This window comes from Papio anubis, chromosome 18 (genome assembly GCF_008728515.1).
Source record: "Papio anubis isolate 15944 chromosome 18, Panubis1.0, whole genome shotgun sequence".
Classification (NCBI taxonomy): Eukaryota; Metazoa; Chordata; class Mammalia; order Primates; family Cercopithecidae; genus Papio; species Papio anubis.
Window position 1 is genome coordinate 66,423,866 of NC_044993.1, and position 26,523 is coordinate 66,450,388.

The 26,523-nt window shown below is 41.9% G+C and overlaps 1 protein-coding gene across 1 annotated transcript in view; it reads right to left on the bottom strand.

Moving 5' to 3' along the window:
• Window positions 1–26,523, bottom strand: part of RBFOX1 (RNA binding fox-1 homolog 1) — a 2,483,424-nt gene that overhangs the window by 181,952 nt on the left and 2,274,949 nt on the right. Inside the window, 1 exon segment of the mRNA XM_031657938.1 lies at window positions 11,114–11,356. Coding sequence (XP_031513798.1) covers window positions 11,114–11,356 — 243 coding nt within the window.

A 26,523-nucleotide genomic window follows, 5' to 3' on the forward strand; every position in this document is an offset into this window, starting at 1 on the left:
ACCACCACGCCTGGCTAATTTTTGTATTTTTAGTAGAGATAGGGTTTCATCATGTGGACCGGGCTGGTCTTGAACTCCTGACCTCAAATGATCCACCCGTCTCAGCCTCCCAAAGTGCTGGGATTACAGGCGTGAGCCATCATGCCCAGCCTAAATTCACCTCTTGTTAAACAAAAAAGTTTCCAAGATTAAGTCAGGAGTTATAAACTCAGTACCTTCAGAGGCTGGACAGATAACAAAAATAAACAAAATAGTAGTGAACAAGAGAACCCAGAAAAATAAAAATTGCTACTTATTCTTAAGAAGAAAGAAATCTAAACATTTACAATGGAAATATGTGAATGAAGTTATAATAGTGGTTCAACAATCCAAAATAGCAATGATTGGATAGATGGATGGATAGGGACCACATCCTGTGGACAGATGATTTGTTTGCTAAACTACTACAGGGTGCTCACCAAAGGGCTACATATCATCATGCTAATGCCTACCTTAATGGAGAAAACTAAAATTTATTTTGCCAATGTCTCCAACATAAGCTAATCTCTTTTAAACATGGATGTTACTTGCCTGGATGCAAAAGTATTTGAGTTTTCTTTTTGTTGTTGTTGTTGTTGTTTGTTTTTGCTTTTTGAGACAGTCTCATTCTGTCGCTCAGGGTGGAGTGCAGTGGCGTGATCTCGGCTCACTGCAACCTCTGCCTCCTGGGTTCAAGCAATTCTCCTGCCTCAGCCTCCCGAGTAGTGGGGATGACAAGTACCCGCCACCATGCCTGGCTAATTTTTGTACTTTTTGTGTCGAGACAGGGTTTCACCATATTGGCCATCCTGGTCTGGATCACTGGCCTCAAGTGATCCACCTGCCTTGGCCTCCCAAAGTGCTGGGATTACAGGTGTGAGCCACTGTGCCTGGCCTTGTGTTTCCAACCCATAACTTATGTGATCTTTTTAAATAAGTGCAATGAGAAGATAGAGTGGGTGAACTCTTTGGCTCTTCCAGCTCTAGCATTGCAAGGTTCTGGCTGAGATTCGTTCCTGAATCTTCTGTTAACAGAGAATAGCCAACTTCTTTGTTCCAGCCTTGAATTAGAAAATTGCACAGAATTCATAGGAACTTACTATGCACCTAAAGAGTATATGGCATGTAATTAAGGGCATAAAATGATGATTGTGGGCTAATGCATGACCCAAATACCGCCCACAAAATAGATTAATGCCTATTTCTAAGTTCACTGGAAACACCTTTAGTCCCAGCTACTCAGGAGGCTGAGGCAGGAGGATCACTGGAGCCCAGGAGTTTCAGGCTGCAAGTGAGCTAAGATGGTGCCACAGCACTCCAGCCTGGGTGATGGAGTGACACCCCTCTCTCACATAAATAAATAAATAAAATTGCTTAATGGGGCTATGAGCTATGCAGAGGCAATTAAGATCTTTGAACACTTAAATCAGTCCTTTGCATAGCAGTCTCTATGAGCTATAGAAAGGACAGATTTAGGTGTGTGAAGGTCCTAAGCAAATATAGAGACTGCTTAGTCATCCTGAGAGGGTAAATTGATGACAATAAATACAGGTATGAATAAGCACAAAGCACCAAATGAAGACAAAGTCACAATGAAACTTGTCAGATGGCTGCCAGATTTGCAATGGAAATATGCCAGTGAAGTCCCCCTAAGGAAACATTAAATCCAACCCTTAGAATATGCCTAAGCTTTCCTCATTTAGCAAAAGCAAGACGTCCTCAGGTCTTAAAAACAAAACTTCAGTCATTTCCTTCTCTAATGAATCTCACTTTGTTTTCCCATGACCTAGACTTAGACCAAGAACAGCTTGTACTGATAATTTGTACTAAAACATGAGTGATTGAAAACTATTTGTCTATAAATCATTAAATACAAAATTACCTTGAAAATAAATTGGGAATTGGAGTTTTAGTTTGACTCTTGAAACAGGAAATTTCACAATTCTTATGATGAATTTATTCCCCTGGATAAAATATTTTTAATGAAGAATTCGGAACCAAGGAGACCACTCTGATTTCTCATTATGGGTACTGTAATTGTCTCATAATTAGGATGATCTACCTGGCAGAATGTTTACTATGTGCTTGTGATTGTGTTAAGACCTTCATAGACATTACTGTATTAGGATTTCACAACAACTGTAAACCTCACATATAAAAAAGAAGAGGCTCAGTTATGTAACATGCCTATGGTCCCACTCTGGGTCAGATTGGGAATGAGAGTGCCAAGCTCTGTACCTAGATTCTACCCTGCTTCTCCTGATAACATCTAAAGATATTTAACCAGTGCCATTTTCTTTTTACCTGTCATAGCAACCTCCACTTCTGCCAAAATCTGAGGCTGAAACCCTAGTCCTAAAAAGAACATCAGACACAGAGATGCTCAGAGATATCCTGTTCCTGTCCAACTTATCCTAAGTTGGGATAAATCATTCATTTTGGCTCTCCAGGACTGGACACTCTTTGATGACCAGGGTCTTTAAAATAATAAAATACCCGTGGTATTGTGTAATAAACGTCTTTAGTTTATCCTGAAAGCCAAGGACCATTTATTGCAGAGAATACATGGGAGTGAGAAACATCGTTCTCAGGCTCCTAAGGAAACAAGAGACAGTACCCATGTCTTCAAATTAAATGTGAATCTTAGGAAAACAGAACTGGTATTGACAAAACAGCTCAGTCACACTGTCATCTGAAAAGACAATTTTGAAGCCACCGAAACATGTTATTGGAGTTTGCTCCAGGCGCAGGTCTCCAACAAGAGCACACTCGAAGTCTGTAATATTGCACAGGCTTGGGTCTGCTGGGGCCCTCCCCAGGGTGAAATGAGTAATTCCTTTCTGCAATAGCAATCTATTTAGAAAAGAGGCCAGTGTGGCTGGGCATGCCTGGGGGATGCCTTCTGGGCTTCTAGCCCTTAAGAATTTTGGTCTCGAGTCTGACATGCCTGTTTTTGAGCTCTGGCTACTGTTTCTCAGCCCCAGTGACCTTCAGTAAATGACTTGCCTCAGATTCTGCTTCTGTAACATGGGATGATAACACTTCATAAGTGGTGGGGAGGGCCAAGATTAGTTGAGATTGTGCATGGAAAGTGCTTAAAATATAGTCTGACATTCAATGAGCAAAAGTTACGATTTTTGAGATTTTTTTCCTGATTCTCATTTAGATGTAACTCTTCACCCTATTTTTAGACACGGCAACCTTCAATTATTTTGCCCAGCTTTCAACATAAGTACATGAGGTGTAAACCCTCCTCAAAGGAAAAGAACTCTGTTATTCTGTAATCCATCGTCTGAGGGTTGTTTGGAAGAAAAGAGGGAGGGAGGAGATCTGGAGAAGGGTCACAGCAGAGGAAGGGAGTAAGAGAACACATAAGAGCAGAGAGGTTCAATGGTCAACTTGAGCTCCTTCCACTTGTAAATAGAATGGAGGGTCAACTCTTGTCAAGACCGGAGGCCAGGTCTTAACTGACCTGTTCATCTAAGCTAGAGGGCAGCCATGAAGAAACCAACCTTTGTGAGAATTCTAAGCCATTGGCCAAGAGATCCTCTAGGGCAGCAGTGCCCAAACTTTTTGGTACCAGTTTTGTAGAAGACAATTTTTCCATGGACATGGTGGGGCAGGGAGGATGGTTTCAAGATGAAATAGTTGCATCTCACATAATCAAGCATTACATTCTCATAAGGAGCACACAGTCCAGATCCTCACACGTGCAGTTCGCAATAGGCTTTGCGCTCCTCTGAGAATCTAACGCCTTTGCTGATCTGACAGGAGGCAGAGCTACAGTGGTAATGCTCACTCACCTACCACTCACCTTTTGCTGTACAGCTCAGTTCCCAACAGGCTACAGACCGGCACTGATTTGTGGCCTAGGGGTTGGGTACCCCTGTTCTTGGAGACAGCTGGAGACTGGGGAAACAGCCTGGACTTTAACATCAGGCAGACAAGACATGGGTGAGGACCTCAACTGCACCATTCCCAACTCAAAGCATCTTCAACCTCTTTGTCCCTTTATTGGTGGGATTCTAACAGCATTTAAAAGGTTGATGTGGTAACAAAACAAGATGGTGACCAAAAGAGGGCCTAGAATGGTCTTTGGGCCATGGGAGGCCTTAACCAAGGACAGCACACCTCAACTTTTCTTCTCCCGGACACCCAACAATACTAAAAGTACTTTCTTTTGTCAAAGAGAGGGATAGCCACACCCAAACACACAGAGTCCGTAGGGACATGAACCAAGAGTTGGCTAGTACACTGGGTTGGGCAAGAGTGTGGGTGCAGGCCTTCTTAGGTTCTATCCATGAAGGTGCAAATTGGTGCCAGCTCTTTGTAGGGTAATTGATCAATATCCACATCTTAAATCCATGTACCTTTTAACCATTCACACCCAGAGGCGCACAGAGATGGACAGCAATCTTTGTACCTAGCTCTGTACTGTAACCTGATGGTAAATATCAACAGTGCAAGATTAAACCCAGAGACAACCTAAATGCCATCATTAGGATACTTCTGTACATAAAAATGCACACACACACACACACAAAATAACGAGTTGAACCCCTAAATATGATAAAGAATAATCTCTGAGATATAAAGGGGGTGCCAAAGTGGGTATTTAGATTTCAATTCTGTAATTTTGAGAATGGAAATTGTGAGTAGTTATAAGATACAAAGATTGAATTAGAGACAGATGATAGAGATAGAGGGAGATAAAGATAGAGATAGAGGACAAGCAGGCATATGCTTGCATTTGCATAAAACACTTCTGGAAGGAAATATAAGGTATTAGTAACTCACTTCTGGCAGAGAGACTAAGAATTTGGGTTGTGGGTGTTAGGACATGTTAGTTTTCATTTTATATCCTTTTCCAATGTCTGACTTTTTAAACCCCAAGCCTGAATTGCTGTTTTTCCCTATACCTTAGTGATTTCATCAGCTTCAAAATCAAAACTGGCATGGAAAGGGTTAAGAACACGACACCATCACCAACCAATGTCTTATCTTCCTAAAAGTATTAAGGAAATTTGGAGGCACAGTTAACACTCCAGTGGGAAGCGGCTGAGGCCAAAGAAGAAACTGGCTCTTTAAATAGTTATTTTCCCTGTCAGTCGAGCCTCCAGCTCAGAAACCTAGCTGGGGCACCCACATTCCTTCTCCCATCAGGGCCTAGAGCTAGTGGGAAAGTGGTGGGAGCCTTTTCAACAGACTGCAGAAGCATTAAAAATAGAAGTTAACTTGCTATTGGAGATACATGGAGAATTCGCCACTTGCAAATCTCTAATGATAATATGTCAAGAGTAAAATACCTTGTCAGGAACAGTATCTAATATAATACAGTATTGGCTCTGTCAGCAATGTGATCCATGATGTTTGGAGGCCTACATGAAATAGAAATTCAGCAGAAAAAAAGGCCTGCAGGGACTCGTCTCAGCCCGTGGGGAACTGAAAGGATGACCTGGTAAGTCTTTTCTGTCTGCATTTTACTGAGCTCTGGTTGGGAGCTCTGGGTGCATCCTCCTTCCCTTTTACAGATTCTGCACTTTGTGTTAAATCATGTGCATATATTAGATGTTCTTGGAGGCCACCAGATGGATGGATGGTTTCTCTTACCCAAAAGTGTACTTAGTTTCTCAAAGAAATAATGGCCTCCACAGTGTCCTTAGAATGATATTAAGCATCGTGAATACATATGTCAAAGAAAAGTTAGAGCCATTCCAGGTACAGCACTATCGTATGGGGAATGACTTAGGTATCTCCCAACAGTAACATTTTGTGCAAACACAGGGTCCTGGATATGGGGTGGGGAGAACCATAGTTCTGACCCACTTTGGGGTTAAATTCGTTACATAGGAAATTAAGAACCTGCAGTAAAGACAAAGTCCACCCAATAAATGTAGGAGGAGGCAGAGACAATTTGAAGTAACTTGTCATAGACCACGTTCTGCTGCTGTAGATCAGGAAAGGATAACTCAAAAGCGGCATCTCTTTTCTGGCCAAAGAGAGATAAGTATACAGATGTAATTGTTTGTAACAAAAAAGAAGATGGCTCCTTTATGATTCCTGTACTTACCCAATACCAGTCCAGAATATAAATCCTAAAACTTCCTTCAGGATCAGCCACAAAGCCCACCTGCTTCAGCCTCTAATGGCTGTCTTTCCTTTAAAATCCTACCCCTGAGATTGTGTACCATCCAAACACTGCTGGAGGAGACAAACTAGACAGTTAGCCAGTCCACCATACATTCACATTCTCCAAACTTGAGCACCCATTGCCATTCAAATACTCTAGGAATTATCTAAGGCAGATTTCTGACATGTTTGCCCAAGTTCAGGAAGCCTTCCTTTGATGATGCTGCCTCCATTCATGGAAAAAATGAAGGCAATGTGGATGGAACTCCTCACATTATCTCTTGACTTGAAAATTTCTCTGCATCCTCCTACATTCCCCCTTCCTTCTCTTCTGTTTCAAAATTGAAGTAGCTCCAAATGTCAGCAGAATTATTTCTGAGTTCCCCAAAATTGAAAACAACCCAAATGCCCATGTATAGGTAAATGGAGAAATAAACTGTGACATATCCACGCAATGAAATAGTACTCAGCAATGAAAAGGAAGGAGCTACAGCCACATGCAACAATATAGATGAATCTAAAATAAATGATACTGAGTAAAAGAAGCCAAAGAGAGCACATAATGTTGATGTTACTGATATAAAATTCTAGAAACTGCAAATTAAGCTATAGCAAAAGAAGCAGACTCATTGGTTCCTGGGAATGAGGCAAAGAGGAGGAGGGGAGGATCATAAAAGAGCAAGAAAAGACTTTGGGATAATGGACATATTCATTATCTGGATAGCAGTAATGGTTGTGCATGTAGGTACATTTGTAAAAACGTATCAAAGCGTATACTTTAAATATACACAGTTTATTGTATGTCAACAAAGCTGTTAAAAAATGGTTTCTTCCTTCCTAGACTACCTACTGTATCTGAATACTCTTGGTCCTATTCCTTCTTATCTCCTATAAAACACTTCATCCCTTTCTTTCCTCCACCATTATTCCCTATCTCTTGTTTCCTGTCTTTTGCACCCCACATACGGACCTTGTTGGCATAAATTAGTGAATCTAAATCAACTATACTACCAATTTCTCTGACCTCATTGCTTCTCAGCTGCAATCTCTTTTTTTTCCTTATCACTGCAAATATTTATAATGAGCAATGCCCGCCCACTCCAACATATCCCATTTATTCCTCAACTCTTGTCCCTTCTGCATCTCCCTCCACTACTCTAGCAGAGCTGCTTTCTTCTACATCTTTGAAGATGTCCAAACTGTCACTTCAATAATGTCTTCTCAGTTTATTCCCTGCAGGCTCTATAGCCCAACATTCAACTGGTTGAATGTCCAATCTGAACATCCTACTGATGTCTTATTCAATAGTTCCTCTTCTTCAAACCCCACCCCGTGAGCTCTCCAATGTTCTGTCCTTGTCTTTCTCTTCACTCCCTACTCTTGATGAACACCAATTCAAGCTTTTTTTTTTATACAAACGACTCACCATGCTACCTTTAGCTCTGAACAGGTTCTGTCTACTTAGTTTCTTTAATGATTTGTTCTGAAGGTATCTTATCATGAACTCTGATGAAATGGTCTTCATTCCATGTATTTGGATATGAAGCTCCTCAGTGACCCCAGGGCTGGGACATTCAGTACCAGCCTCAGCCACTGAATGAACATAACGCCACACAAGCCAGGAATGGAGACTGATTCCCATGAGAGGGCTTATATAGGATAAATCCAAGAGCTTTTCACAGGTGGTGACTGGAGCCTGAACTTGCAGGACAAAGCCAGAGAGTGGAGGTGAGGACGAGGAAGCCAACCCAGGATGATTTCCCATTAGAAGCTGATGGACATGTTCCAACAACCAGGCTGTGTCTATCCTCCACCTAGACTTTTTATCGTACGGGCCAACACACTTCCTACTGAGTTTTCTCTTTCCTGTTACCAGAAGACTCTGAAAGGTATAACCTTCTGACTATGATTTTGAAAATGTTTTCTCCTACTATCATCACGATAGATAAAAGCTGTGAATACCTGTACGCTAGAATTTGGCACATTATCATAATTAACAGAAAACATATCCTATATCCTCCAAAGGCTCTGCAAGGAAAGAGAGCTTGTCTGCACATCAGATTAACTCACTGCAGTGCCTGGGGCACTGTGGTCACCCAACACGCTATTTAAATTCAATTGTGTTGATCTCTAAAGTGTTCTTTTTGCAGGGTAAAGATGTGGAGCATCTCAACTCCCCAACTAGATTAAATTTCCTTTAAGCTAGGCATCACTAACCCTTTCTTTTTATGTCTCATTTCATAACTCCTCTGACTTAAACTCTTCTTAAAGCTTTTAAAAAGCATTGCTTGTAACATGGAATTTCAACCCCTTATCAGACCCACCAGGCCTGTAGGATGTTGAATCCCTGCTCATTCCTCCCAGTTCATCTTTTGCCACATCACCTTCAAATCCCCTTCACCATGCCGGAAACATACTGGCCTCTTCTTAGGACTTTGAATGAGCCCAGATCTTTCTACCTTTACAACCTTTGACTGTGGTATTCCCTCTGCCTGGGATGCTTTGTCTTATCACCTTAAGGACCATCTCCTTAAGAAATGCTCCCAGACTATACGTCTGCAGGTAGCACCTCTGTTCTTTTTTAATTTCCCTATGGTACCCATATTTTCCTTAAGACATCTATCGCACATGCTATTTGCCACATGCTCAGTTTCTGCCTCTCATACTGTTACAAGAGGGAAAGATCATTTTGTTTGGTTCAACCATGCCAGCTAGTATGAGTCCCGGCCCTAGTAGAAGCTTAATAAATATTTGTGAGTAAATAAATGAATACATAAAATTTCCACAGCAGTTAGCTTAATAAATAATGTCTGATTGCACCTTTTTTCAAAATCTGAAAATAACCTATCCAGGCATTACTACTATTGATTATCACAAAATGGCCAACACACAGTAAACAACAACCCCATCACTACTGCCTGGTAGTCAACGCAAAAGCAACAAACACCCGCTGATCCGGCAAACTCATTTAACAGACCAGGCCTAAGGTACAACAACTAAATACAAAAAAATCAGTAGCAGGAGTGTTCAGAAGAACCAGAATGTGGAGACAACCCAAATATCCATCAATGGACTAATGAATAAATAAACATGGTCTATCCATACAGTGGGAAACCCAACATGAATGAACCTAGACAACATTGGGCTAAGAGAAAGAAGCCAGACACAAAAAACTATCTCTAAGGCAGATTGGTGGTTGCCAGGGACTGGGGAGAGGGAGAATGGGGAGAGTCTGCTTAATGGGTAGGGGGTTTCCTTTTGGGGTGGTAGGAACATTCTCAAACCAGATAATGGTGGTGGTTTTGCACTACCTAGTGAATATACTGAATACCATTGAAATTTGCACATGAATAAAATGGTTAAAATGGGTAAGCTTTATGTTGTATGTATTTTACCACAATAAATTTAAAAGGGAGGAAGACAACTAAAAATTTCAGAATGTATACTATTTTTTTAAAAAAATCTTCAAAACTAGCCTCCAAATGAATGAGGTGGCAAGTAGCCAAGTTAGTCAGTGGTTGCTTTTATCATAGGAAATGTATCATGCTTCAAATCCATAAACTTCTTCACAAATACTGCCTTTCCAGAGGTCTTGGGACAGGAGGAAGAGGCAGAATTGCCTTGCACTTAAAAAATGTTCCAGACAAGAGGTTTGGGGTGCCCAAGCTTCTAAAGAATTCTGCAGAAAAAGGTTCCCAAATGCATGTTCCATACAGGTTTTGTGGTATGCATGATTACTTTATGTGGCACACAAGTGAACATTATTTAATTTTACTGTAATTATTTTTGCTTAGAGTTATATTTGATTAATGGTCAAAACACCAGTTTTCATTTACAGTGATGATAAAATGTCTGTGTTGTTTATATGCCTGTTTCTAATCCATTTAATCATTTGTATGCAATAAAATGTACTCTGTATGGTGTATAAAGTCACATAACCATCACCATTAAGATACAGGACAGTTCCCTTATTCATCCAAATTCTCTCACCCTGCCCCTTTCTAGCCCCTGCTCTTTGGTCCAGCAATAAAAATGAAGAAACTAGGGACAAACACTGCAATCTGGATGAGTCTCAAATGCATGAGGCTAAGGTAAAGAAGCCAGGTTCAGAGCTTTGAGGTATGAATGAGGAGTAGCTGCAAAGGGGCACAAGATTTGTATATAGGCTGATGGAAATGTTCTGAAATTAGATGATGGCAATCATCACACGACTCTGTAAATATGCTAAAAATCAGTGAATTGTACAACTAAAAATATACTAATTTTATGGTATGTAAATTACAACTCCACAAATATTTTATTTTTGTTTATTTAGAGACAGAGTTTCACTCTGTCGCCTAGGCTGGAGTTCAGTGGAGCAATCTTAGCTCACTGCAGCCTCAAACTCCTGGGCTCAAGCCATCCTCCCACCTCTGCCTTCCAAGTAGCTGGGACTACAAGCAGGCACCATTACACTCAGCTAAATTTTAAATTTCTTGTAGAGATGAGGTCTCACTTTGTCGCCCAGGCTATTCTCGAACTCTTGGCTTCAAATGATCCTCCCACCTCAGCCTCCCAAAGTGCTGGGATTACAGGCATGAGCCACCATACCCAGCCTCCATAAAGACTTAAAAAATATTATCTTACATCAAATTTTTTTTTTTCAAAAAAAAAAAAATTTCACTGGGATCGCATTCTAGAAAGGCAAAACTACAGGAATAGAAAATTGATAAATGTGCCCCTTTACAAATAAATGAAGTTAATGAAAAAATACTTTGATTTAAATGAACGCTAAGAATGAATGCATGGAGATGAGGTAAACTTCATTCAGGAAGCTGGTATGATGAGCGTGGGCTTAGGGACTGATCTGTTTGCCGGAGTCCCTGGGTGGATGGGGATGCGCCCCTGCTACCATTCCCAGGGCTGGGGTACGTGCCCCAGCGCAGGTTTGCATAACCTCCCACCCGCAGCCAACACGTCCACTTACTGTGGCGGTGCCGGAGACGGTCTGAGCGCTCGTGTCCGCCGGGCTCTGCTCGGAGTGCGTCTGGGCGGGAGGGTACAGGTTTAACGTGTGCTCGGGAACCGTGGTCTGGCCTGTGTACTCTGGCGCGGGGTGGGGATGAGGGGCCGTGTATTCCGCGGGGATACCGTTTTGCGGGGGAGCAAACTGGGCCGAAGCGTAAGGCTGAGCCATTGTGTCAGGGGCAGCGGCTGCTTCCTGATTACCCTGAAAAATCAAAAAGGTGGAGAGAGGGAGAGAACATCATGAGAAGCCACGCTTCAGAAACCTTCCTCCCAGATCCCAGGACGATCGTGCACTGCGTACTTTCTAGGGGTCACCATGGTGCTACCAGCCCGAGATGGACCAATCTATGTTCATCTTCACCAGACCCCATAAGGAAACAGTAACCATCACTTCTCCCCATTTTACAGATGCAGAAACCGAGGCTTGGAAAAAATAGTCACTTTTCCCAAGCCACCCAGCATAATATTCAAAGACGAGGAGGGTCTGTGGCTTTACTAGATTGGAATTTTTTTTTTTTTTTCCCGGCAGATCCTTTTCATTTCATTCCCATTTTGGAAACTGTGAGCATTTAGTTGTCCGCAGTGACAACAGAACGTTGATTTGATACTTAAAGTGCCAAGAGAGATTAAATTGAACGTGTGTGTTCTTGAGAGGAGAGACAATTTATGTAAGCATTTGAATTTAATCAAAGTTTTATGTGACTTGGCTCACATAATGGGAAGAGGGAGTATCCTTTTAATGGTCCTAGTGTCTGTGTGGTTGTGTGTTATGTTGTGTGTGTGTGTGTGTGTGTGTGTGTGTGATGTCCTCAGTGCCAGCATAAAGCAGCTGATAAAAATTCAGGGCCTAATTTGGACAACGATTGTTCCCTCTGACATCCCCATTTTAAGCATTTCTGAAAAATATTGGATTTAACTCTTAGTCTCATTAGTCCATGCCTCTCCCTCCCTGCCTTGCTTTTTTATGAGCACGGAGTATTATATAACAATTCATTCTTCAGATCTAGGCAAAACATGCAGTGTGACAATTACAGCCAACTCAGAAGAATTTTAAAAACACACACAACAAAAACCTGAATTCAAATGCTTCCATTTCAGGAAACATCTCTCTCTCTACCTCTTCCTCCACAGTCCTACCACGACACACACACACGCGCGCGCGCACACACACACACACACACGGCATAAGAAATGGTAACCCAAAGGTCCAAATTTTCCATGGTCTCAGGAGATGGGATCAAACAGTCAGAAAGACAGAGAGAGGAAAAAAACTTAGCAATTAAGCACACGAAATAGCTGCCTCTCCCATTGTCTGTGGTGAATTAGATGTGACTTTAGCCCTCGTACAATGATACCAGGGCAAAAATATCAGAATTGCTCCTTATCTCTTTGGTACTCGCCACCAACATCCGAAATCCTCTTTCTCTAAAGCAATTTGAGTGCAGCAAAAACATGATGACAGAAAGAAGGGAAGAAAAAAATAAGTTTGTTCTCAGAGCAGCACAGGGAACTGGTGCATTTGTTTAGAAGGGACCTTAATTAGAATGTTAAAGATGACACTTGGAAGAGAACTAAGCTTAGGATAAGTTTAAACATTTTACAAGTAAAAACATTCCCATCAGGCTCTTCCCTCCTCCAGACAAATTTCTCCAAATGTCTGTGCCATTGGAAACAAAAGGACACAAGCGTTTCTTTCTCTTTCTAACATTTTCCCATAGCACTGGGGCCATGGAGGGTGTGCCTATGCTGAGGCTGAGTTGCTGCTATCCATAAGCAGTTAACCCTGCCCATCTTGGGAAGCCACAGAAGACATGCACTGATACTGCTGGTCTGTCATCACTGTTTCTTCAACAAGACCTCAGTTTCCTTCTGGGGGACAGTCCCACTCTCAGCCTGTATGGTGCAAATATAGTTGAACCCAGCTCCTGGTCACTGCGAGATGAGCCATAGGATACCAGCCTGGCCATTCAGAAGGTCCCACTGAAACAGTCCCATGGATTTGGGTTCATGCACATCTATCGAGTGAGTCCATTAGTACGTTAAGGCCTAGCCACACCACTGAGTCCCAGTCACCCCGGGGTTTTGCTGTAGTTTTGGGGAAGAAGTTCTCTTTCCACTCTGGCAGCTGTAAAAAACAACATAAGCCTGGAGCTGCCAAGAACTGACACTTAGGCTGGGCATGTTGCCTCACACCTGTAATTCCAGCACTTTGGGAGGCCAAAGCAGGTGGAATACTTGAGATCAGGAGTTCGAGACCAGATTGGGCAACATGGTGAAACCCCATCTCTACTAAAAATACAAAAATTAGCCGGGCGTGGTGGCACATGCCTGTAATCTTAGCTACTCAGGAGGCTGAGGCAGGAGAATCACTTGAATGTTGGAGGTGGAAGTTACAGTGAGCTGAGAGCGCACCACTGCACTCCAGCCTGGGCCACAGAGCAAGATTCTGTAACAACAACAACAGAACTGCCACTTGAAGGGGACCTACCTACAGGTGAGGCCAAACTAGAGGAAAATGAAGAGAAGAAACTGAGGAATAGAGAGGTTTCTACTGAGTCCCAGTGACATCATTTGAGTCTTGAATCCAGCTTTACCCACAGTTAGCACCACCCCTGTTTGTTTTAGTTACACAAGTCAGTAAACGTCCTATATTTTAACAGCTTTACTTAGATATCATTAACATAAAAATTATTTATGTAAGGTGTATAACATGATGTTTTGACATATGTATACATTGTGAAGTGACCACATTCCAGGTAATTAGCATATCCATCACTTCTACATGATTTCCATTTGTGTGTGTGGTGAGATTTAATTTAAGATCTATCCGCTTAGCACATTTCCAGTATATAATACAGTATTTTTAACTCTTGTTCCCATGCTGTACTTAAATCTCCAGAACGTATCTGTCTTGCAAAACTGACACTTTATACCCTTTATCTCATTTTTTAAGCTACTTTTTCTGTTACTTACAACCAAAAGGGTCTTGACTAATTAAAAAAAAAAAAAAAAAAAAAAAACTTCTGCTGTTTTATAACTAAACTAGTGTCTTTTCTTTTTCTAGGCTGTTCAGGGAACATATCCTTCTGTACAGAAATTTCATAGCGATGCCACTTCTCTATGGGTGATGAAAAGCCCCAGAAATGTTGGGATCTTGGGAACCATCTGATGAGACGTTCATTGTGCCAGAGGCAGCTTCTGCTCAAAGGTCTGTTTCTGTCTCCCCAACCTTCTACCTGGCCCATCTCTGAATTGAAAGATAGACTTGTGTAAACTCTTCCAAAGCAGTGGTGTGGACAATGATCATATGAAGACAAAGGCTTCCCTCCTCCACCTCCAGCAGAAGATACTTTCACCAGGAACATATATAACCCTGGGGGCTTTTCATCAGTGCAGAGCAACCTCAGGAAAAGTGGCCCATTCCTACTAGTTCCTGCAAAAAAGCCAAGGCTCCTTGTAGACTTGGAGCTATCTCTGTATCGAACAGAGAAGGGTCATGCCCTCCAGAAGCTTATAGTAAGTTAAGGGAGAAGAGCTCCATCCTCTCAACTCCATCAAGTCTTCACATTCACTGCCCCTCAGCTTGGAAAGCCTCACCTCCCACTTGCCCAGCTAGTCCTTACTCTTCCTTCAGTTCGCATCAAGAGTCCCTCCTCCAGCAGGCTTTCCTTGATGCTGAAACCCAGTCAGTTGCCCATCCCCTTTACTCCACTGCAGCTGGATAGTCATAGCTCACACAGCTCCAAGTACTGCCATGGCCTGTTTATTTGTCTATGAGCTCCCTGAAAACAGGACACTCTGCCACATTCCCTGTCCCATCTCCATGGTCCAACAGCATACTAGCTGCAAAGTGGATATTTATAAATGTCTGCCAAGTGAATATGTGATTGAAAAATGACCTCTGGGCTCTGTAAAGCCTAGTCTGCCAGCAGGAGATAGGGTAGGGGGATAAAGAGAGGACCTAGCAAATGACTCATGAGCCAAACCTGGCCCAAATTTTGTTTTTGTAAATAAAGTTTTATTGGAACACAGCCATGCTCATTTGTTTACTGTCTGTAGCTGCTTTTGTACTACAAATGCAGAGTTGGATAGCTGTGACAGAGACTGCCTAGCCCACCAAGCCTGAATGATCTATTATCTGGTCCTTTGTGGAAAATGTTTTCTAATAGCTGTGGCAGAATGTCATTAGATATGGGGTCACCAGTTGAGAAGCCATTATTGCATAAATAGTTTGGGCAAGAAATAAAGCAGGCAGTGAAGCAGAAAGAGACAGAAAGGGGCTGTATTCTCTCTAAACCAAAGACGGGTGATAGCTAGTCTTGGAGACTGGCAATATTGAAAATGGTGCAAAAACAGTGAGTCAGAATCTTTTGGGGAATTTACTTTCCATTAGCAAATATTTAACCTGTAAACACACCTGCACACAGGCTTTAAATCTGCATAAGTGGGCTTTGAGCAGAAGGTTCATGATGGCCTCAGACTTCCATGAAAAGCAGCCCCTTCTCCTCACTGGTCCTCAGAAGAAAACCTAATAGGTGGCAGGCACTGTGCTGGGCGCCTCATACCGGCAGTTCTTCCAGAGTGGTGACTGCTCCCCACAGGACATAAGGCAATGACAGGAGACAGTTTTGATTATCACAAATGAGGGAGGATGTGCTACTGCCATCTAGTGGGTGGAGGCCAGGGATGCTGCTAAACATCCTACAGTGTACAGGACTGCCCTGAACCACAAAGGACTGTCCCACTCCAAATGTTAATAGTGCCAAGGTCCAGAATCCCCACTTTGCATGCAATGCATCTCTAATCTCAATTTACCTTGTCATCAAAGATGCTCCAGGCCAAAGCTGGGAATAATTATTCAAGGTCACAGCCACAGATAGTTCTTAGGGAAGCCAAAAGTTAAACCAAGGCATCTCTTATCTAGCAAGAGAATCACCTGGTGGGGAGTTCACTTCGTTCACTTCATTCATTCATTCATTCATTCTTTTTATTTTTATTTTTTTGAGACAGAGTTTTGCTCCTGTTACCCAGGCTGGAGCGCAATGGTGGGATCTCGGCTCACTGCAACCTCTGCCTCCCAGGTTCAAGCGATTCTCCTGCCTCAGCCTCCCGAGTAGCTGGGATTACAGGTGCCCACCACCAGGACTGGCTAATTTATTGTATTTTTAGTAGAGATAGGGTTTTACTATGTTAGCCAGGCTGGTCTCAAACTCCTGGCCTCAAGTGATCCACCTGCCTCGGTCTCCCAAAGTGCTGGGATTACAGACATGAGCCACTGCACCTGTCCACTTCCCATTTTTAAATAAGCAACTCCCTCTCTATCATATACACCATGGACCTGTGTTTTAGCTGTTGGTGTGTTACTCCCTGTGAGGAAGCCAGGGACTAGGGTATTTGATTCAAAGATGCCAGCAATTCCAATGGACAGGTTAGGTTGGTGACCATTCGAAAGGAGTGGGGCAGCAGCCTGGGAAACTTCTGTACTACCTCAAGCCTGAGGCCTGACTTTGAAATGCTTTGAGGCTATCTGAGGAAAGGCAAGGGCCAGCTGGGGACATCACATGTGGCAATGCCAACCACCCACCTCTATCATGAGTTGTGCAATTCTGGCAAACACAGAGCACCATGCTCTAGGGTAGCCATGGTAGCCAAGGAGCCTGCAGTTAGCATCCAGGAACATGGGGCTCCAGATTTCATCCTGTACCTAGAGTTCTCAAACAGATGTTGGTGGGACCCCCCTACAGTAACTTATTAACACTCACAGCCGTTCCAGAGAGACCCTAATTAATATTCCCAACATTTGCACTTTAGGCTAATTACAGCTAATATTTAATTAAGACCATTGTACTTCCTATGGAATTATTTTTCACCTTCAAATGGCTCCAGAGATGTCTTTGTTTCCTCCCTAGTGACGTTCCTGGATTCTTAGCTTTGCTGAAATGTATTTTCTGGAAAAATACATTGACATTAAGGGCACCTTTTCAACTCCAGGTCATAGCAAATCCTAGGCACCCAAACAGGCTCCTGGGTTGGAAACTGAAGCCAACTTCATGTAGGGGACAGTGACAGGCAAAATTATTTGGAGCATTCTGGCTAGACATTCCCTCATTTGCAGAAGCCTTCTTTCTTCTACTCCAATGCCAAGTCCCCACCTTTCCCTAAATAAGTGGAATGATCAGAGTTTCTGATATCTGCAGTCAGGGTGCTTGTGGGTGTTCCTAGTTGACAAGCAGGACGATCTGCCTTGCAATTGTTCCACACACCATCAAGCAAACGCTTCAGAAGCTTTTGCAAACTTAACGTTTAATTTCAGTGCCTGGACTTTCTTGAGTTGTTACTCAGTACACAAAAAGAGGATGAAAGGAGGCCAAGCTCTCATGCTTTAAAACCCACTATTGCTGCTGTAGAACTGACTAGAACCTTGAAATAAACAACATTTATTAGGATAAACTTAGAAGAAACTTTCTTCTCCCCAGTCACCAAACCTCTCAGTCAACGAGAGCGACTCAATGACAGCAGGATGGAAACCTGTCATTACTTAAGACACTCTAACGTGTAGTTTTCACTCTAGTTACCAGAGCAAAAGGGTTGTTAAAATGCAACCAAGTCTGATTCCTAAAAGAAAAAAAAAAAAAAAAAAAAAAAGTCATTTCAATTTAAATATTTTACTGAAGCATGAAATAGCCCGGCTATCATTGCTATTTTAAGACAAACACTGTAATCTGACTATTAGCATAGTGTGCCGACTCTTGTATGCACACAATCACAGGGCCACTCTTCTGATGCTCAGACAATTTCTTTGGTCACTAAAATATCCTGAACCCTGAATTTTCTCTCTGAAGTGGACTCAGGAGACAGAGTCAGAGAGAAAAAAAAGTGAGAGGCTTTTTTTTATTGTTCTTTTTGTTTTTCAAGACATTGCCTTTCTCCCAGTTGTTGCCCTGAGTGGTTTAATAAACTAGTTTTGAGAAACTAATAAGACAACCAAGAGCGGTAGCCAGTCAGGCTTTGCAAAATCTTTTGGCTCAAAATCTAATGCAAACCGTATCTCAACTGAAAAATAATCTTTAAGTGGCCGAACATGAAATGGGTCTATTCTTTTCCATGGAACTACCTGACTTTCACTGACAAGGCAAAGTACCTGCTTTCATAGCTGTCCAGGTGGACTTTAAAATAGACAAGTATTTTCGTGTGTGGGTGTGTGTGTGCACACTCACACGCCTGTGTTTCCCCACCTTTATAGTCAAACTTCTTGAGCACACCCTCCCTTTCTGCATCTGGAATTTATGTTTCCCCAGTTTATTTCCTGCTGTGGAGAACTTCCTCTGGCCTAAACTCAACCCTTATAATGAAGAAATGCACAGGAATTGTCAAAAGTTAATAAGCCAGCTGATCGTATCTGTCTACACAGCCCAGGAAAGCAACGGTTCCTGCAGTGGGACCCCCCACCAGCATGGACTCACTGGAGGAAAACTATCCATTCTTGGTGGTTGCCTGCAGTTTTCAGTCTTGCTGACGGTTTGTTTTACTTTAGTTTAGGAGCATGGTCTACGCCACTTCTCTGGCAAGAAATCGCGCATATTCAGAGAAACCCTCTTGTGCTGAACCGAACTGAGCTAAACTGCATCATGCCCTAGGGGCATTGAAACAAAGAAGAAAAATGCGAAAGGACACCATTAACCTGCTGGTTCTAAGAACCGCTCAGTTCCACACATCAAGCAGAAAGCGCATGCGCGCACTCACACATATACACACACACACACACACACACACACACACACGCACACGCACACACTCTTCACCAAAACTCCTCTCCTTTCCCCAGACATGATTCAAGGAGCAAGCTCCATGTCACAGACAGCACAGACTTAACGCAAGAAAAGCTTTCAGCTTCATTCAAATCACAATTTTGAGTGAAAGATTAAATGGAAAAAAAAAAATACCTGCTGCACCATCCTGCTTCCTTTCTCCTCCATAAACTTAGCAGCTGTTCTTGTCCCACACCACAAAGCATCTGCCCCAAGCACGCCTCAATTACGAGCGAGGGTGTGCGCACTGTGCAATGTGTGGATGATTGGGGTGTCGAGGAAGGTGGGGGGCTGAGGCCGCCTGGCTGACCTCCCCCTCAACATCTGACTGCTCCCAAAAGCAACCCAGATGGGACTTTTTCTGCCAGCAATGCCTGGCCCATCAATCACAGCTTGCTCCTCCTCTGGCTCCTACTCTCAGTTTCACAGCGCACCACTGAGCAGATGATTATATAGAGGAGGAAGGGAAAAAAAAAAAGAAAAAAAAAAAACCCAGTGCTCGACCACATTAATAGCTGTTTAAAAAACATTAGAAATACGATCCTGTGCATCGCCTGGAGCTGGAATTTTTCATTACTAAACTAAATATATGGTATGCAAAGTTATAAAATCCAGCAGGGAGCTAGCTACTATCTTATTTTATTTTTTTTGAAGAGGGGAGGGCAAACATTCAGGGATAAAAGGGAAGAGATAGAGGAAGGATGAAAAAAGCTTAAAGAGATAGACAGATCGCAATAGGTAAATTTTTAAAAATACTATGAGAACATCAGAGAGCATGAATTTGTAACAAAGCTATGTGGTTAGCTGCAAATCGATCTTAAAAATACCATAACTGATGATGACTTGGAAGATTTTGAAATCCAGCTCTTTTGCAGACTGGCTGTGTAATCTTAGATAAGTTATTGTGATATTCCAGGCACTAGTTTTTGCTTCTGTTTAATGGCACCAATGATGAGTAGTTTCACCATATTATTGTAAGGATCTAATTAAAAATCAAATCACCAAAAACTACACACACACACACACACACACACACACACACACACGGCCTGGCTCATAGTATGCATTATGTAAATGAATTCATTCATTCACATTTAATGAAACGATAAGCAAAATCCAAAACCATCTTTGTCCCTACAGACCTTACAGCCAAGTGCAGCAGCAGACTTCAAGAAACAAAAAATAAATAGTAAGATGACCACAATATTCCAGTGGTGATAAATGCTATGAATAAAAAGTATAGGGGTCTTGCTTTCTCCTCTTCTTGGACTTTTGTCTTTTCATGGCTTACCGTTTTTTTTTCTCTCCCAGTGAGCAAAAACAAGAACTCATACACAAAATTCCCCAGTGAAACCCCACATCGATGCCAAATGCAGCCTCTTTATTTAAAGCTGCGAATACTTTGTTCTTCCTTTATTATGAAAACTACAACAACCAGAGTGAAATGTCAAAACAATTTCGGTTATTATTTGCTCATGTCTTTCTTGCTTGTCGAGGGAGAGGTTCTGAGAGTCCCATCCACCCTTCCTACGGATAGCTGCTTATCACCAAGCCTCCTTGCTATAGAAAGAGAGATCTTCCCCTACTGGGGGGAATGGATGGGGTTTCTGAAGCGATTAAACTTGTAATTAAATGGTATAACAGAGGAGGACGTGAGGGTGGAAGGGACCGCCTGGAAGTATTCAACCTTCCTGCTTGTCTGGTTTGCAGGTTCTAGTTCAGGTGGCCCCTGGGCGATGTTTTTCTTTTTAATTCCCAGCTCTTCAAGGTTGGAAAGAAAATCTGGATACACAGTATTTGTGCCCGTCCTTACATTTCCATTTCCAATCATACTTTAGGGATCTCTGCAATGCATCACAGAGTGAGAGTTAAAACAAGCAGCCCTTTCAGATTCTTCAAAGGGATGTGTCAGCTCCCCTCTCTAACCACATAACCACAGAGGACGAGAGGCCCTGTCTCAGGAGACTCCAGCTCAGTATGTGAGGACAGCAGCCATTCGCACAAACCATAAGCTCTTGTCGTCAACTGAGAAGCCAAATTGTGTCCTCCAACCTGGGAAAGAGAGACAAGACCAAGACGGACAATTCCCTGGTGATAGCATTAATGTCCTAGGGAATAATGGACAAAATACTCAAAAACAAACGACGACGAAATAACCAGCCAGGCGCAGTGGCTCATGCCTATAATCCCAGCACTTTGGAAGTCCAAGGCGGGCGGATCACTCGAGGTCAGGACTTTGAGTCCAACCTGGTAAAACCCCATCTCTACTCTAAAAATACAAAAATTATTCAGGCATTGTGGCAGGTGCCTGTAATCCCAGCTACTTGGGAGGCTGAGGCACCAGAATTGCTTGAACCTGGGAGATGGAGCTTGCAGTGATCCAAGACTGCATCACAGCACTGCAGCCTGGGAGACAAGGTGAGACTCTATCTCAACAAGCAAAGAAAAAGAGACTTAAATAGAGAAAGAGTTAGAGTTTCAGGTGGAAACAATCAGAGAGATGCAACAGAACATGGGTCCTTAGTCAGTGGAACATGAGTTCCTTGGGTATTCTTTTAAAAATATCAGATTCCGGCCTGGCGCGGTGGCTCACTCCTATAATCGCAGCACTTAGGGAGGCCAAGGCGGGTAGATCATGAGGTCAGGAGATTGAGACCATCCTGGCTAACACGGGGAAACCCCGTCTCTACTAAAAATACAAAAAATTAGCCGGGTGTGGTGGTGGACGCCTATAGTCCCAGCTACTTGGGAGGCTGAGGCAGGAGAATGGCGTGAACCAGAAGGCGGAGCTTGCAGTGAGCTGAGATTGCACCACTGCACTCTAGCCTGGGCGACAGAGCGAGACTCCAAACAAACAAACAAACAAACAAAAAACTCATCAGATTCCAAGGCTTCACACCAGACCTACTGCCTCTGGATTTCTGAGGGTAGGATCCAGGGATGGGCACTGCCAAAAGGTGCCCCAGATAGTTCTGATACACAATCCTGGAGAAAAATGTTCTGTGTTTTTTATTCTGTCAGTCTGATCTCTTAGGCTGTAAGACCCATGTAGGGGATCATCATATCAACATTTTTTAAATGAAATAAACTACACACAAGAGAGAAGAATAAAATAGTTAAGAGTTTGTATTGTTTCATGAAAACTTTATGTGGAGGAATGGGTTCAGAGTGTAAAATCTTTTATGAATTGTGGTAAAAATAAATAAATGGAAAGAAAACCACTATGCTGGGCCAGGTAATTTCTAGTGTTAGTTACTATCTAACCTTTTAATGCCGTGACTATGAAATCAAAGTCAAATATCGAGGCATCAAGAGCATAATGGTGAAACTATTGGCAAGTCATTCAATATGTGACCCAGTTTCCTTATTCTTAAAATAGAAATAGTAATATATATTATTCTTCACAGTGAGACTCTTATGATGCTTTAGAGGGAAAAAATCTACTGGAATGTATTTTAGAATCTAGAATGTCCTGTATGCACATACGTCCCATTGTGGAGATAAAACTGGTCCTCCTTCTAGTCCAGTGAAGTTCTTCCTCTAGAGAATCCAGGAAGAAGTGATGTGTGTTGGACTCTAACCTACTTTAGTGAATACTAAACTCATTATGGTACCTTTGGCAGATAAGAAAACTGATGTGCCAAACAAATGAAAAATACTTTCCAACATATGGATCTAGTACATTAGTAAGGGAAAGAACCAGGATTTTAACATAGTGTGGTCTTATTGAAGAATTCTTGTTACTGAATCCATAATAAGATAAAGATGAAGATGGTGGTGGTGGTAGTGGTGGTGATGATGGTGATAGTAATAATGGTGATGGTGATGATGATGTCTGGTAATGAGGATAAGAAATAATCAGCACACCAATTATGAGCTGATTATTGTTCTAAGCACTAAGCATACAAAATTCAACAAAGTAGCTTTGCCTACATTACCTCATTTAACAAGAATCCAATGTGCTGTGTCTTTTTATCTTCTTTTTCAAGCTAGGTGGGATTACTTGCTCATGCTCACACAACTTGTTAGTGCTAGGTGCTCAAATCTGTCAGAATCCTACACTGTATATTCTTATATACTTGGAGATGAATTCAAATCTGACCTCATTTAGATAAACATATAAACTTTTGTTCTGATAACTACGCCAGCTTATATAATTTTTTTTTTTTTTTTTTTTGAGATGGAGTCTTGCTCTGTTGCCCAGGATGGAGTGCAGTGGCATGATCTTGGCTCACTGCAAGCTCCTCCTCCCGGGTTCAAGCAATTCTCCTGACTCAGCCTCCGGAGTAGTTGGGATTACAGGTGCCCGCCACCATGCCCGGCTATTTTTTTGTATTTTTAGTAGAGACAGGGTTTCACCGTGTTAGCCAGGATGGTCTCGATCTCCTGACCTCGTGATCCGCCTGCCTCTGCCTCCCAAAGTGCTGGGATTACAGGCGTGAGCCACTGCACCTGGCCAGAAAATTATCTCTTAAACAAAGAACTCTGAAGTTGTGCTGAAGCCATAATTCATAGAATCCAACAAACAACAAAGATGACAGAATCCATGTTACAGATTCTAGCAAAGCTACCTGTGTCATTTCACTTCCCCAGCCTCAATAGGGAAGCACAGATAGAGGATGGAAGCCATCTTGCCATGGCTGACAAATACCAGCCCCAGAAACACAAGCCAACCGAGTGGGCGGCCGACTTGCAGTGAGGAGGTGTTATGTTTGCAAAATGTTCCATCCTGATTTTCCATTTGGAGTTACAGAAGGCAATGGAGAGGTTGTTTTTCTCAACTCTTTAAAAGTCACTGACAATAAAATATTTATGCTACTTTGTGTAAGTCAGAGACCTGGATATGGTCACTTCTGAGGTGATAATTCCAAAGGGAAACATGGTTAACCCTTAAAAAATTAGCAACATCCAGAACAAGTGAAGTTCCCAACCAATACATCAGGCACTTAGGAAGATGGAGTTTCTCAGTTTTCCAGGGTCTCACAGGACCCTGTCTTACGGTTTAAAACCCCTGTTAAAGTATGACATTATATACGCATTGTGGTGTCCATCTCCAACTGGACTGTGAACTCTATGAGTACAGGAACCTCGTCTGGTTTCCTTTTTTTTTTTTTTGTCTATCACTGTTGCCTCAAGCATCTCAAACAGTGTCTAAGGTGCACACACATGCAAGCACACATACACACACAGACACATACAAAAGCATTCAAAATGTTTTGTTGAATAAAAAATGAATCCCAAGCTAGTCCCTTCATTTTTACTAGTACTGAGACATGTTCTGACTCACTCAGCACCTCGGGGCACTGAGCGCAAGGTCAAAACCATCCACTGTTGCCCTGCATTACTGAAAAAGTTTCCCCATTGGAATATCCGAACACTGCACTGAAGCATTTCTTGCCAGAAAGGCATGCCGCATAGGGCTTCACCTGTCTGTTTGTGAAATTGCTGCAAATGCCTTATTATTGCCTGTTATTAATATAAACTAACAACCGGAGCAGCTGGTATTCTTTGAGCACCTTCTAAGTATCGAACAATGTTATATATGTGTATATGTGTGTGTGTATATATATACATATATATATATTATAGATAAAGGAAAGGACCTCACTGTTGGAGAAAGACTTAGATTTGAGGTCTGTATATATGTACTTATGTCACTATCATGACCTATATGTGTGCTATATATGTGTAAGTCGGTACGCTTCATATGAGTTTATATACTGTAGCTACTGTGGATATGATGTGTGATATTATGTGTAATCTCACTTCATATGTGTGTATATATGTATATGTATATATGTATATGTGTGTATATATGTGTAATCTCACTTCGTGTGTGTGTATATATGTATATATGTATATGTGTGTGTATATATGTGTAATCTCACTTCATGTGTGTATACATATATATAATCTCACTTCATGTCCACAGGAGCTAGAGTAATAAACTCATTTTTAGCACACCCACTTCATAGATAAGGAAACATAAGGTCTTGAAGTGAATAAGTGCAAATCCAGACCTCAAATCTAAGTCTTTCTCCAACAGTGAGGTCCTTTCCTTTATCTATAATTGACCTTTTGGTGGGCTAAGATAAGAGGTGATATTTGTGAGAGTTACGGTGGAACAATTCACCATAAAATATTTTTGAGACATTCTAACAAAGCCTTTTAGTATCCTAGGCAAAATTAGAGGTTGCCAAAAAGGCGCAAGACCGTGTTCCTGCCATCCTAAGATCCAGAACCCAGGTAGGTTAATCACGTTAATGATGATAGTGTTACTGATAACATTCTTGATAATAACAATAATACAATTAGAAGGGCTTAAGCCAAATGCTTGCCACTGCCCTAAATGTTCTGTAAATAGAACTTCCATCAATGCAGCCAACAGCCCAATGATTTAGGCAAAAACATCATCTTCATTTCATAAATAATAGGCTTTGAGAGGCTAAGAAAATTATCTCAGGTCATGATGGTTGCATGAAGAAATTTATACCAACCCAACTCTGAGCCCAGAGCCTAGCCTATGACTGCCATTATTTTCAACTTTTTATTTTCGAATAATCAAAGAGATATAATTACACAGAGTTTCAAAAAATGTAGAAGGTGGTCTTGGGTACCGTTCATTCATTTTCCCCCATGATAACCTCTTGCATAACTATAATACACTGTCAAGACCAGAAAGCACGGCTGTTGTAAGTACTTGGCTATCAATACAACCATCACCACTGCCATCCATTCCTGAGTGACAGCTAGGGCTGCCCATCACTGCCACAGATATACTTGTATGGGCAGAAGGGCAGATGGACAAGTAGAAAATCAAACTCTGCAAATAAACATTGGCAAAAGTGAATTTTTGTAAGGCAAAGAACAGATACATTTTGAATTTTAATTCAATAGGGATTCTCCACCTCCTGGGTATGCAGGAAGCCTCAATCCTGAACAGACTTTCATAATCCAACTCCTTTCACCAGCCCACTTTTTCTAAAGGGGGAAAAGTTGTTACTAGTACCACCAGAGTAACATCAGTGTCAAATTCACATTCAAGATAAATTTAGATAACTTGTGCTATTGCTAATACTACTACATTTAACCACATCCACAAGAGGAAAAGGATGGATTCTGTCCCCTTAAATAGCTGGCTTGCAGTTACCCTACAGATATAGTTTGAGATAATATCGCCATGTGACTTATTCCATCATAGCTGTCCAGAGTATTCTCTGTCTGCTTCTAAAGAAGGAAACTGATAGATTTAATGTGAGACAACTTTCTTCATAAGAGAGGAAGTCCTTATACATACAAACAGAACCGAATAGCTTAGAGAGACAGCAACTCCGCCATGAATGTTGCTGACTACGGCATCCCACTAAGAATGTCACCAAGGGTCTCTCGCTAGATTTGGAAAATTGGGAGCATTAAGTCACACTGATGAAAGGAGAATCATATACCCTCCCCACTGGGATTAGGTTACAGATGACGGAATGTTCTTGTGAAGAGAAAAGTAAACATTCTAGCTACAAAGTAGTGCAAGGAGTGGATACCATCATCTTGGACATGGATAAAT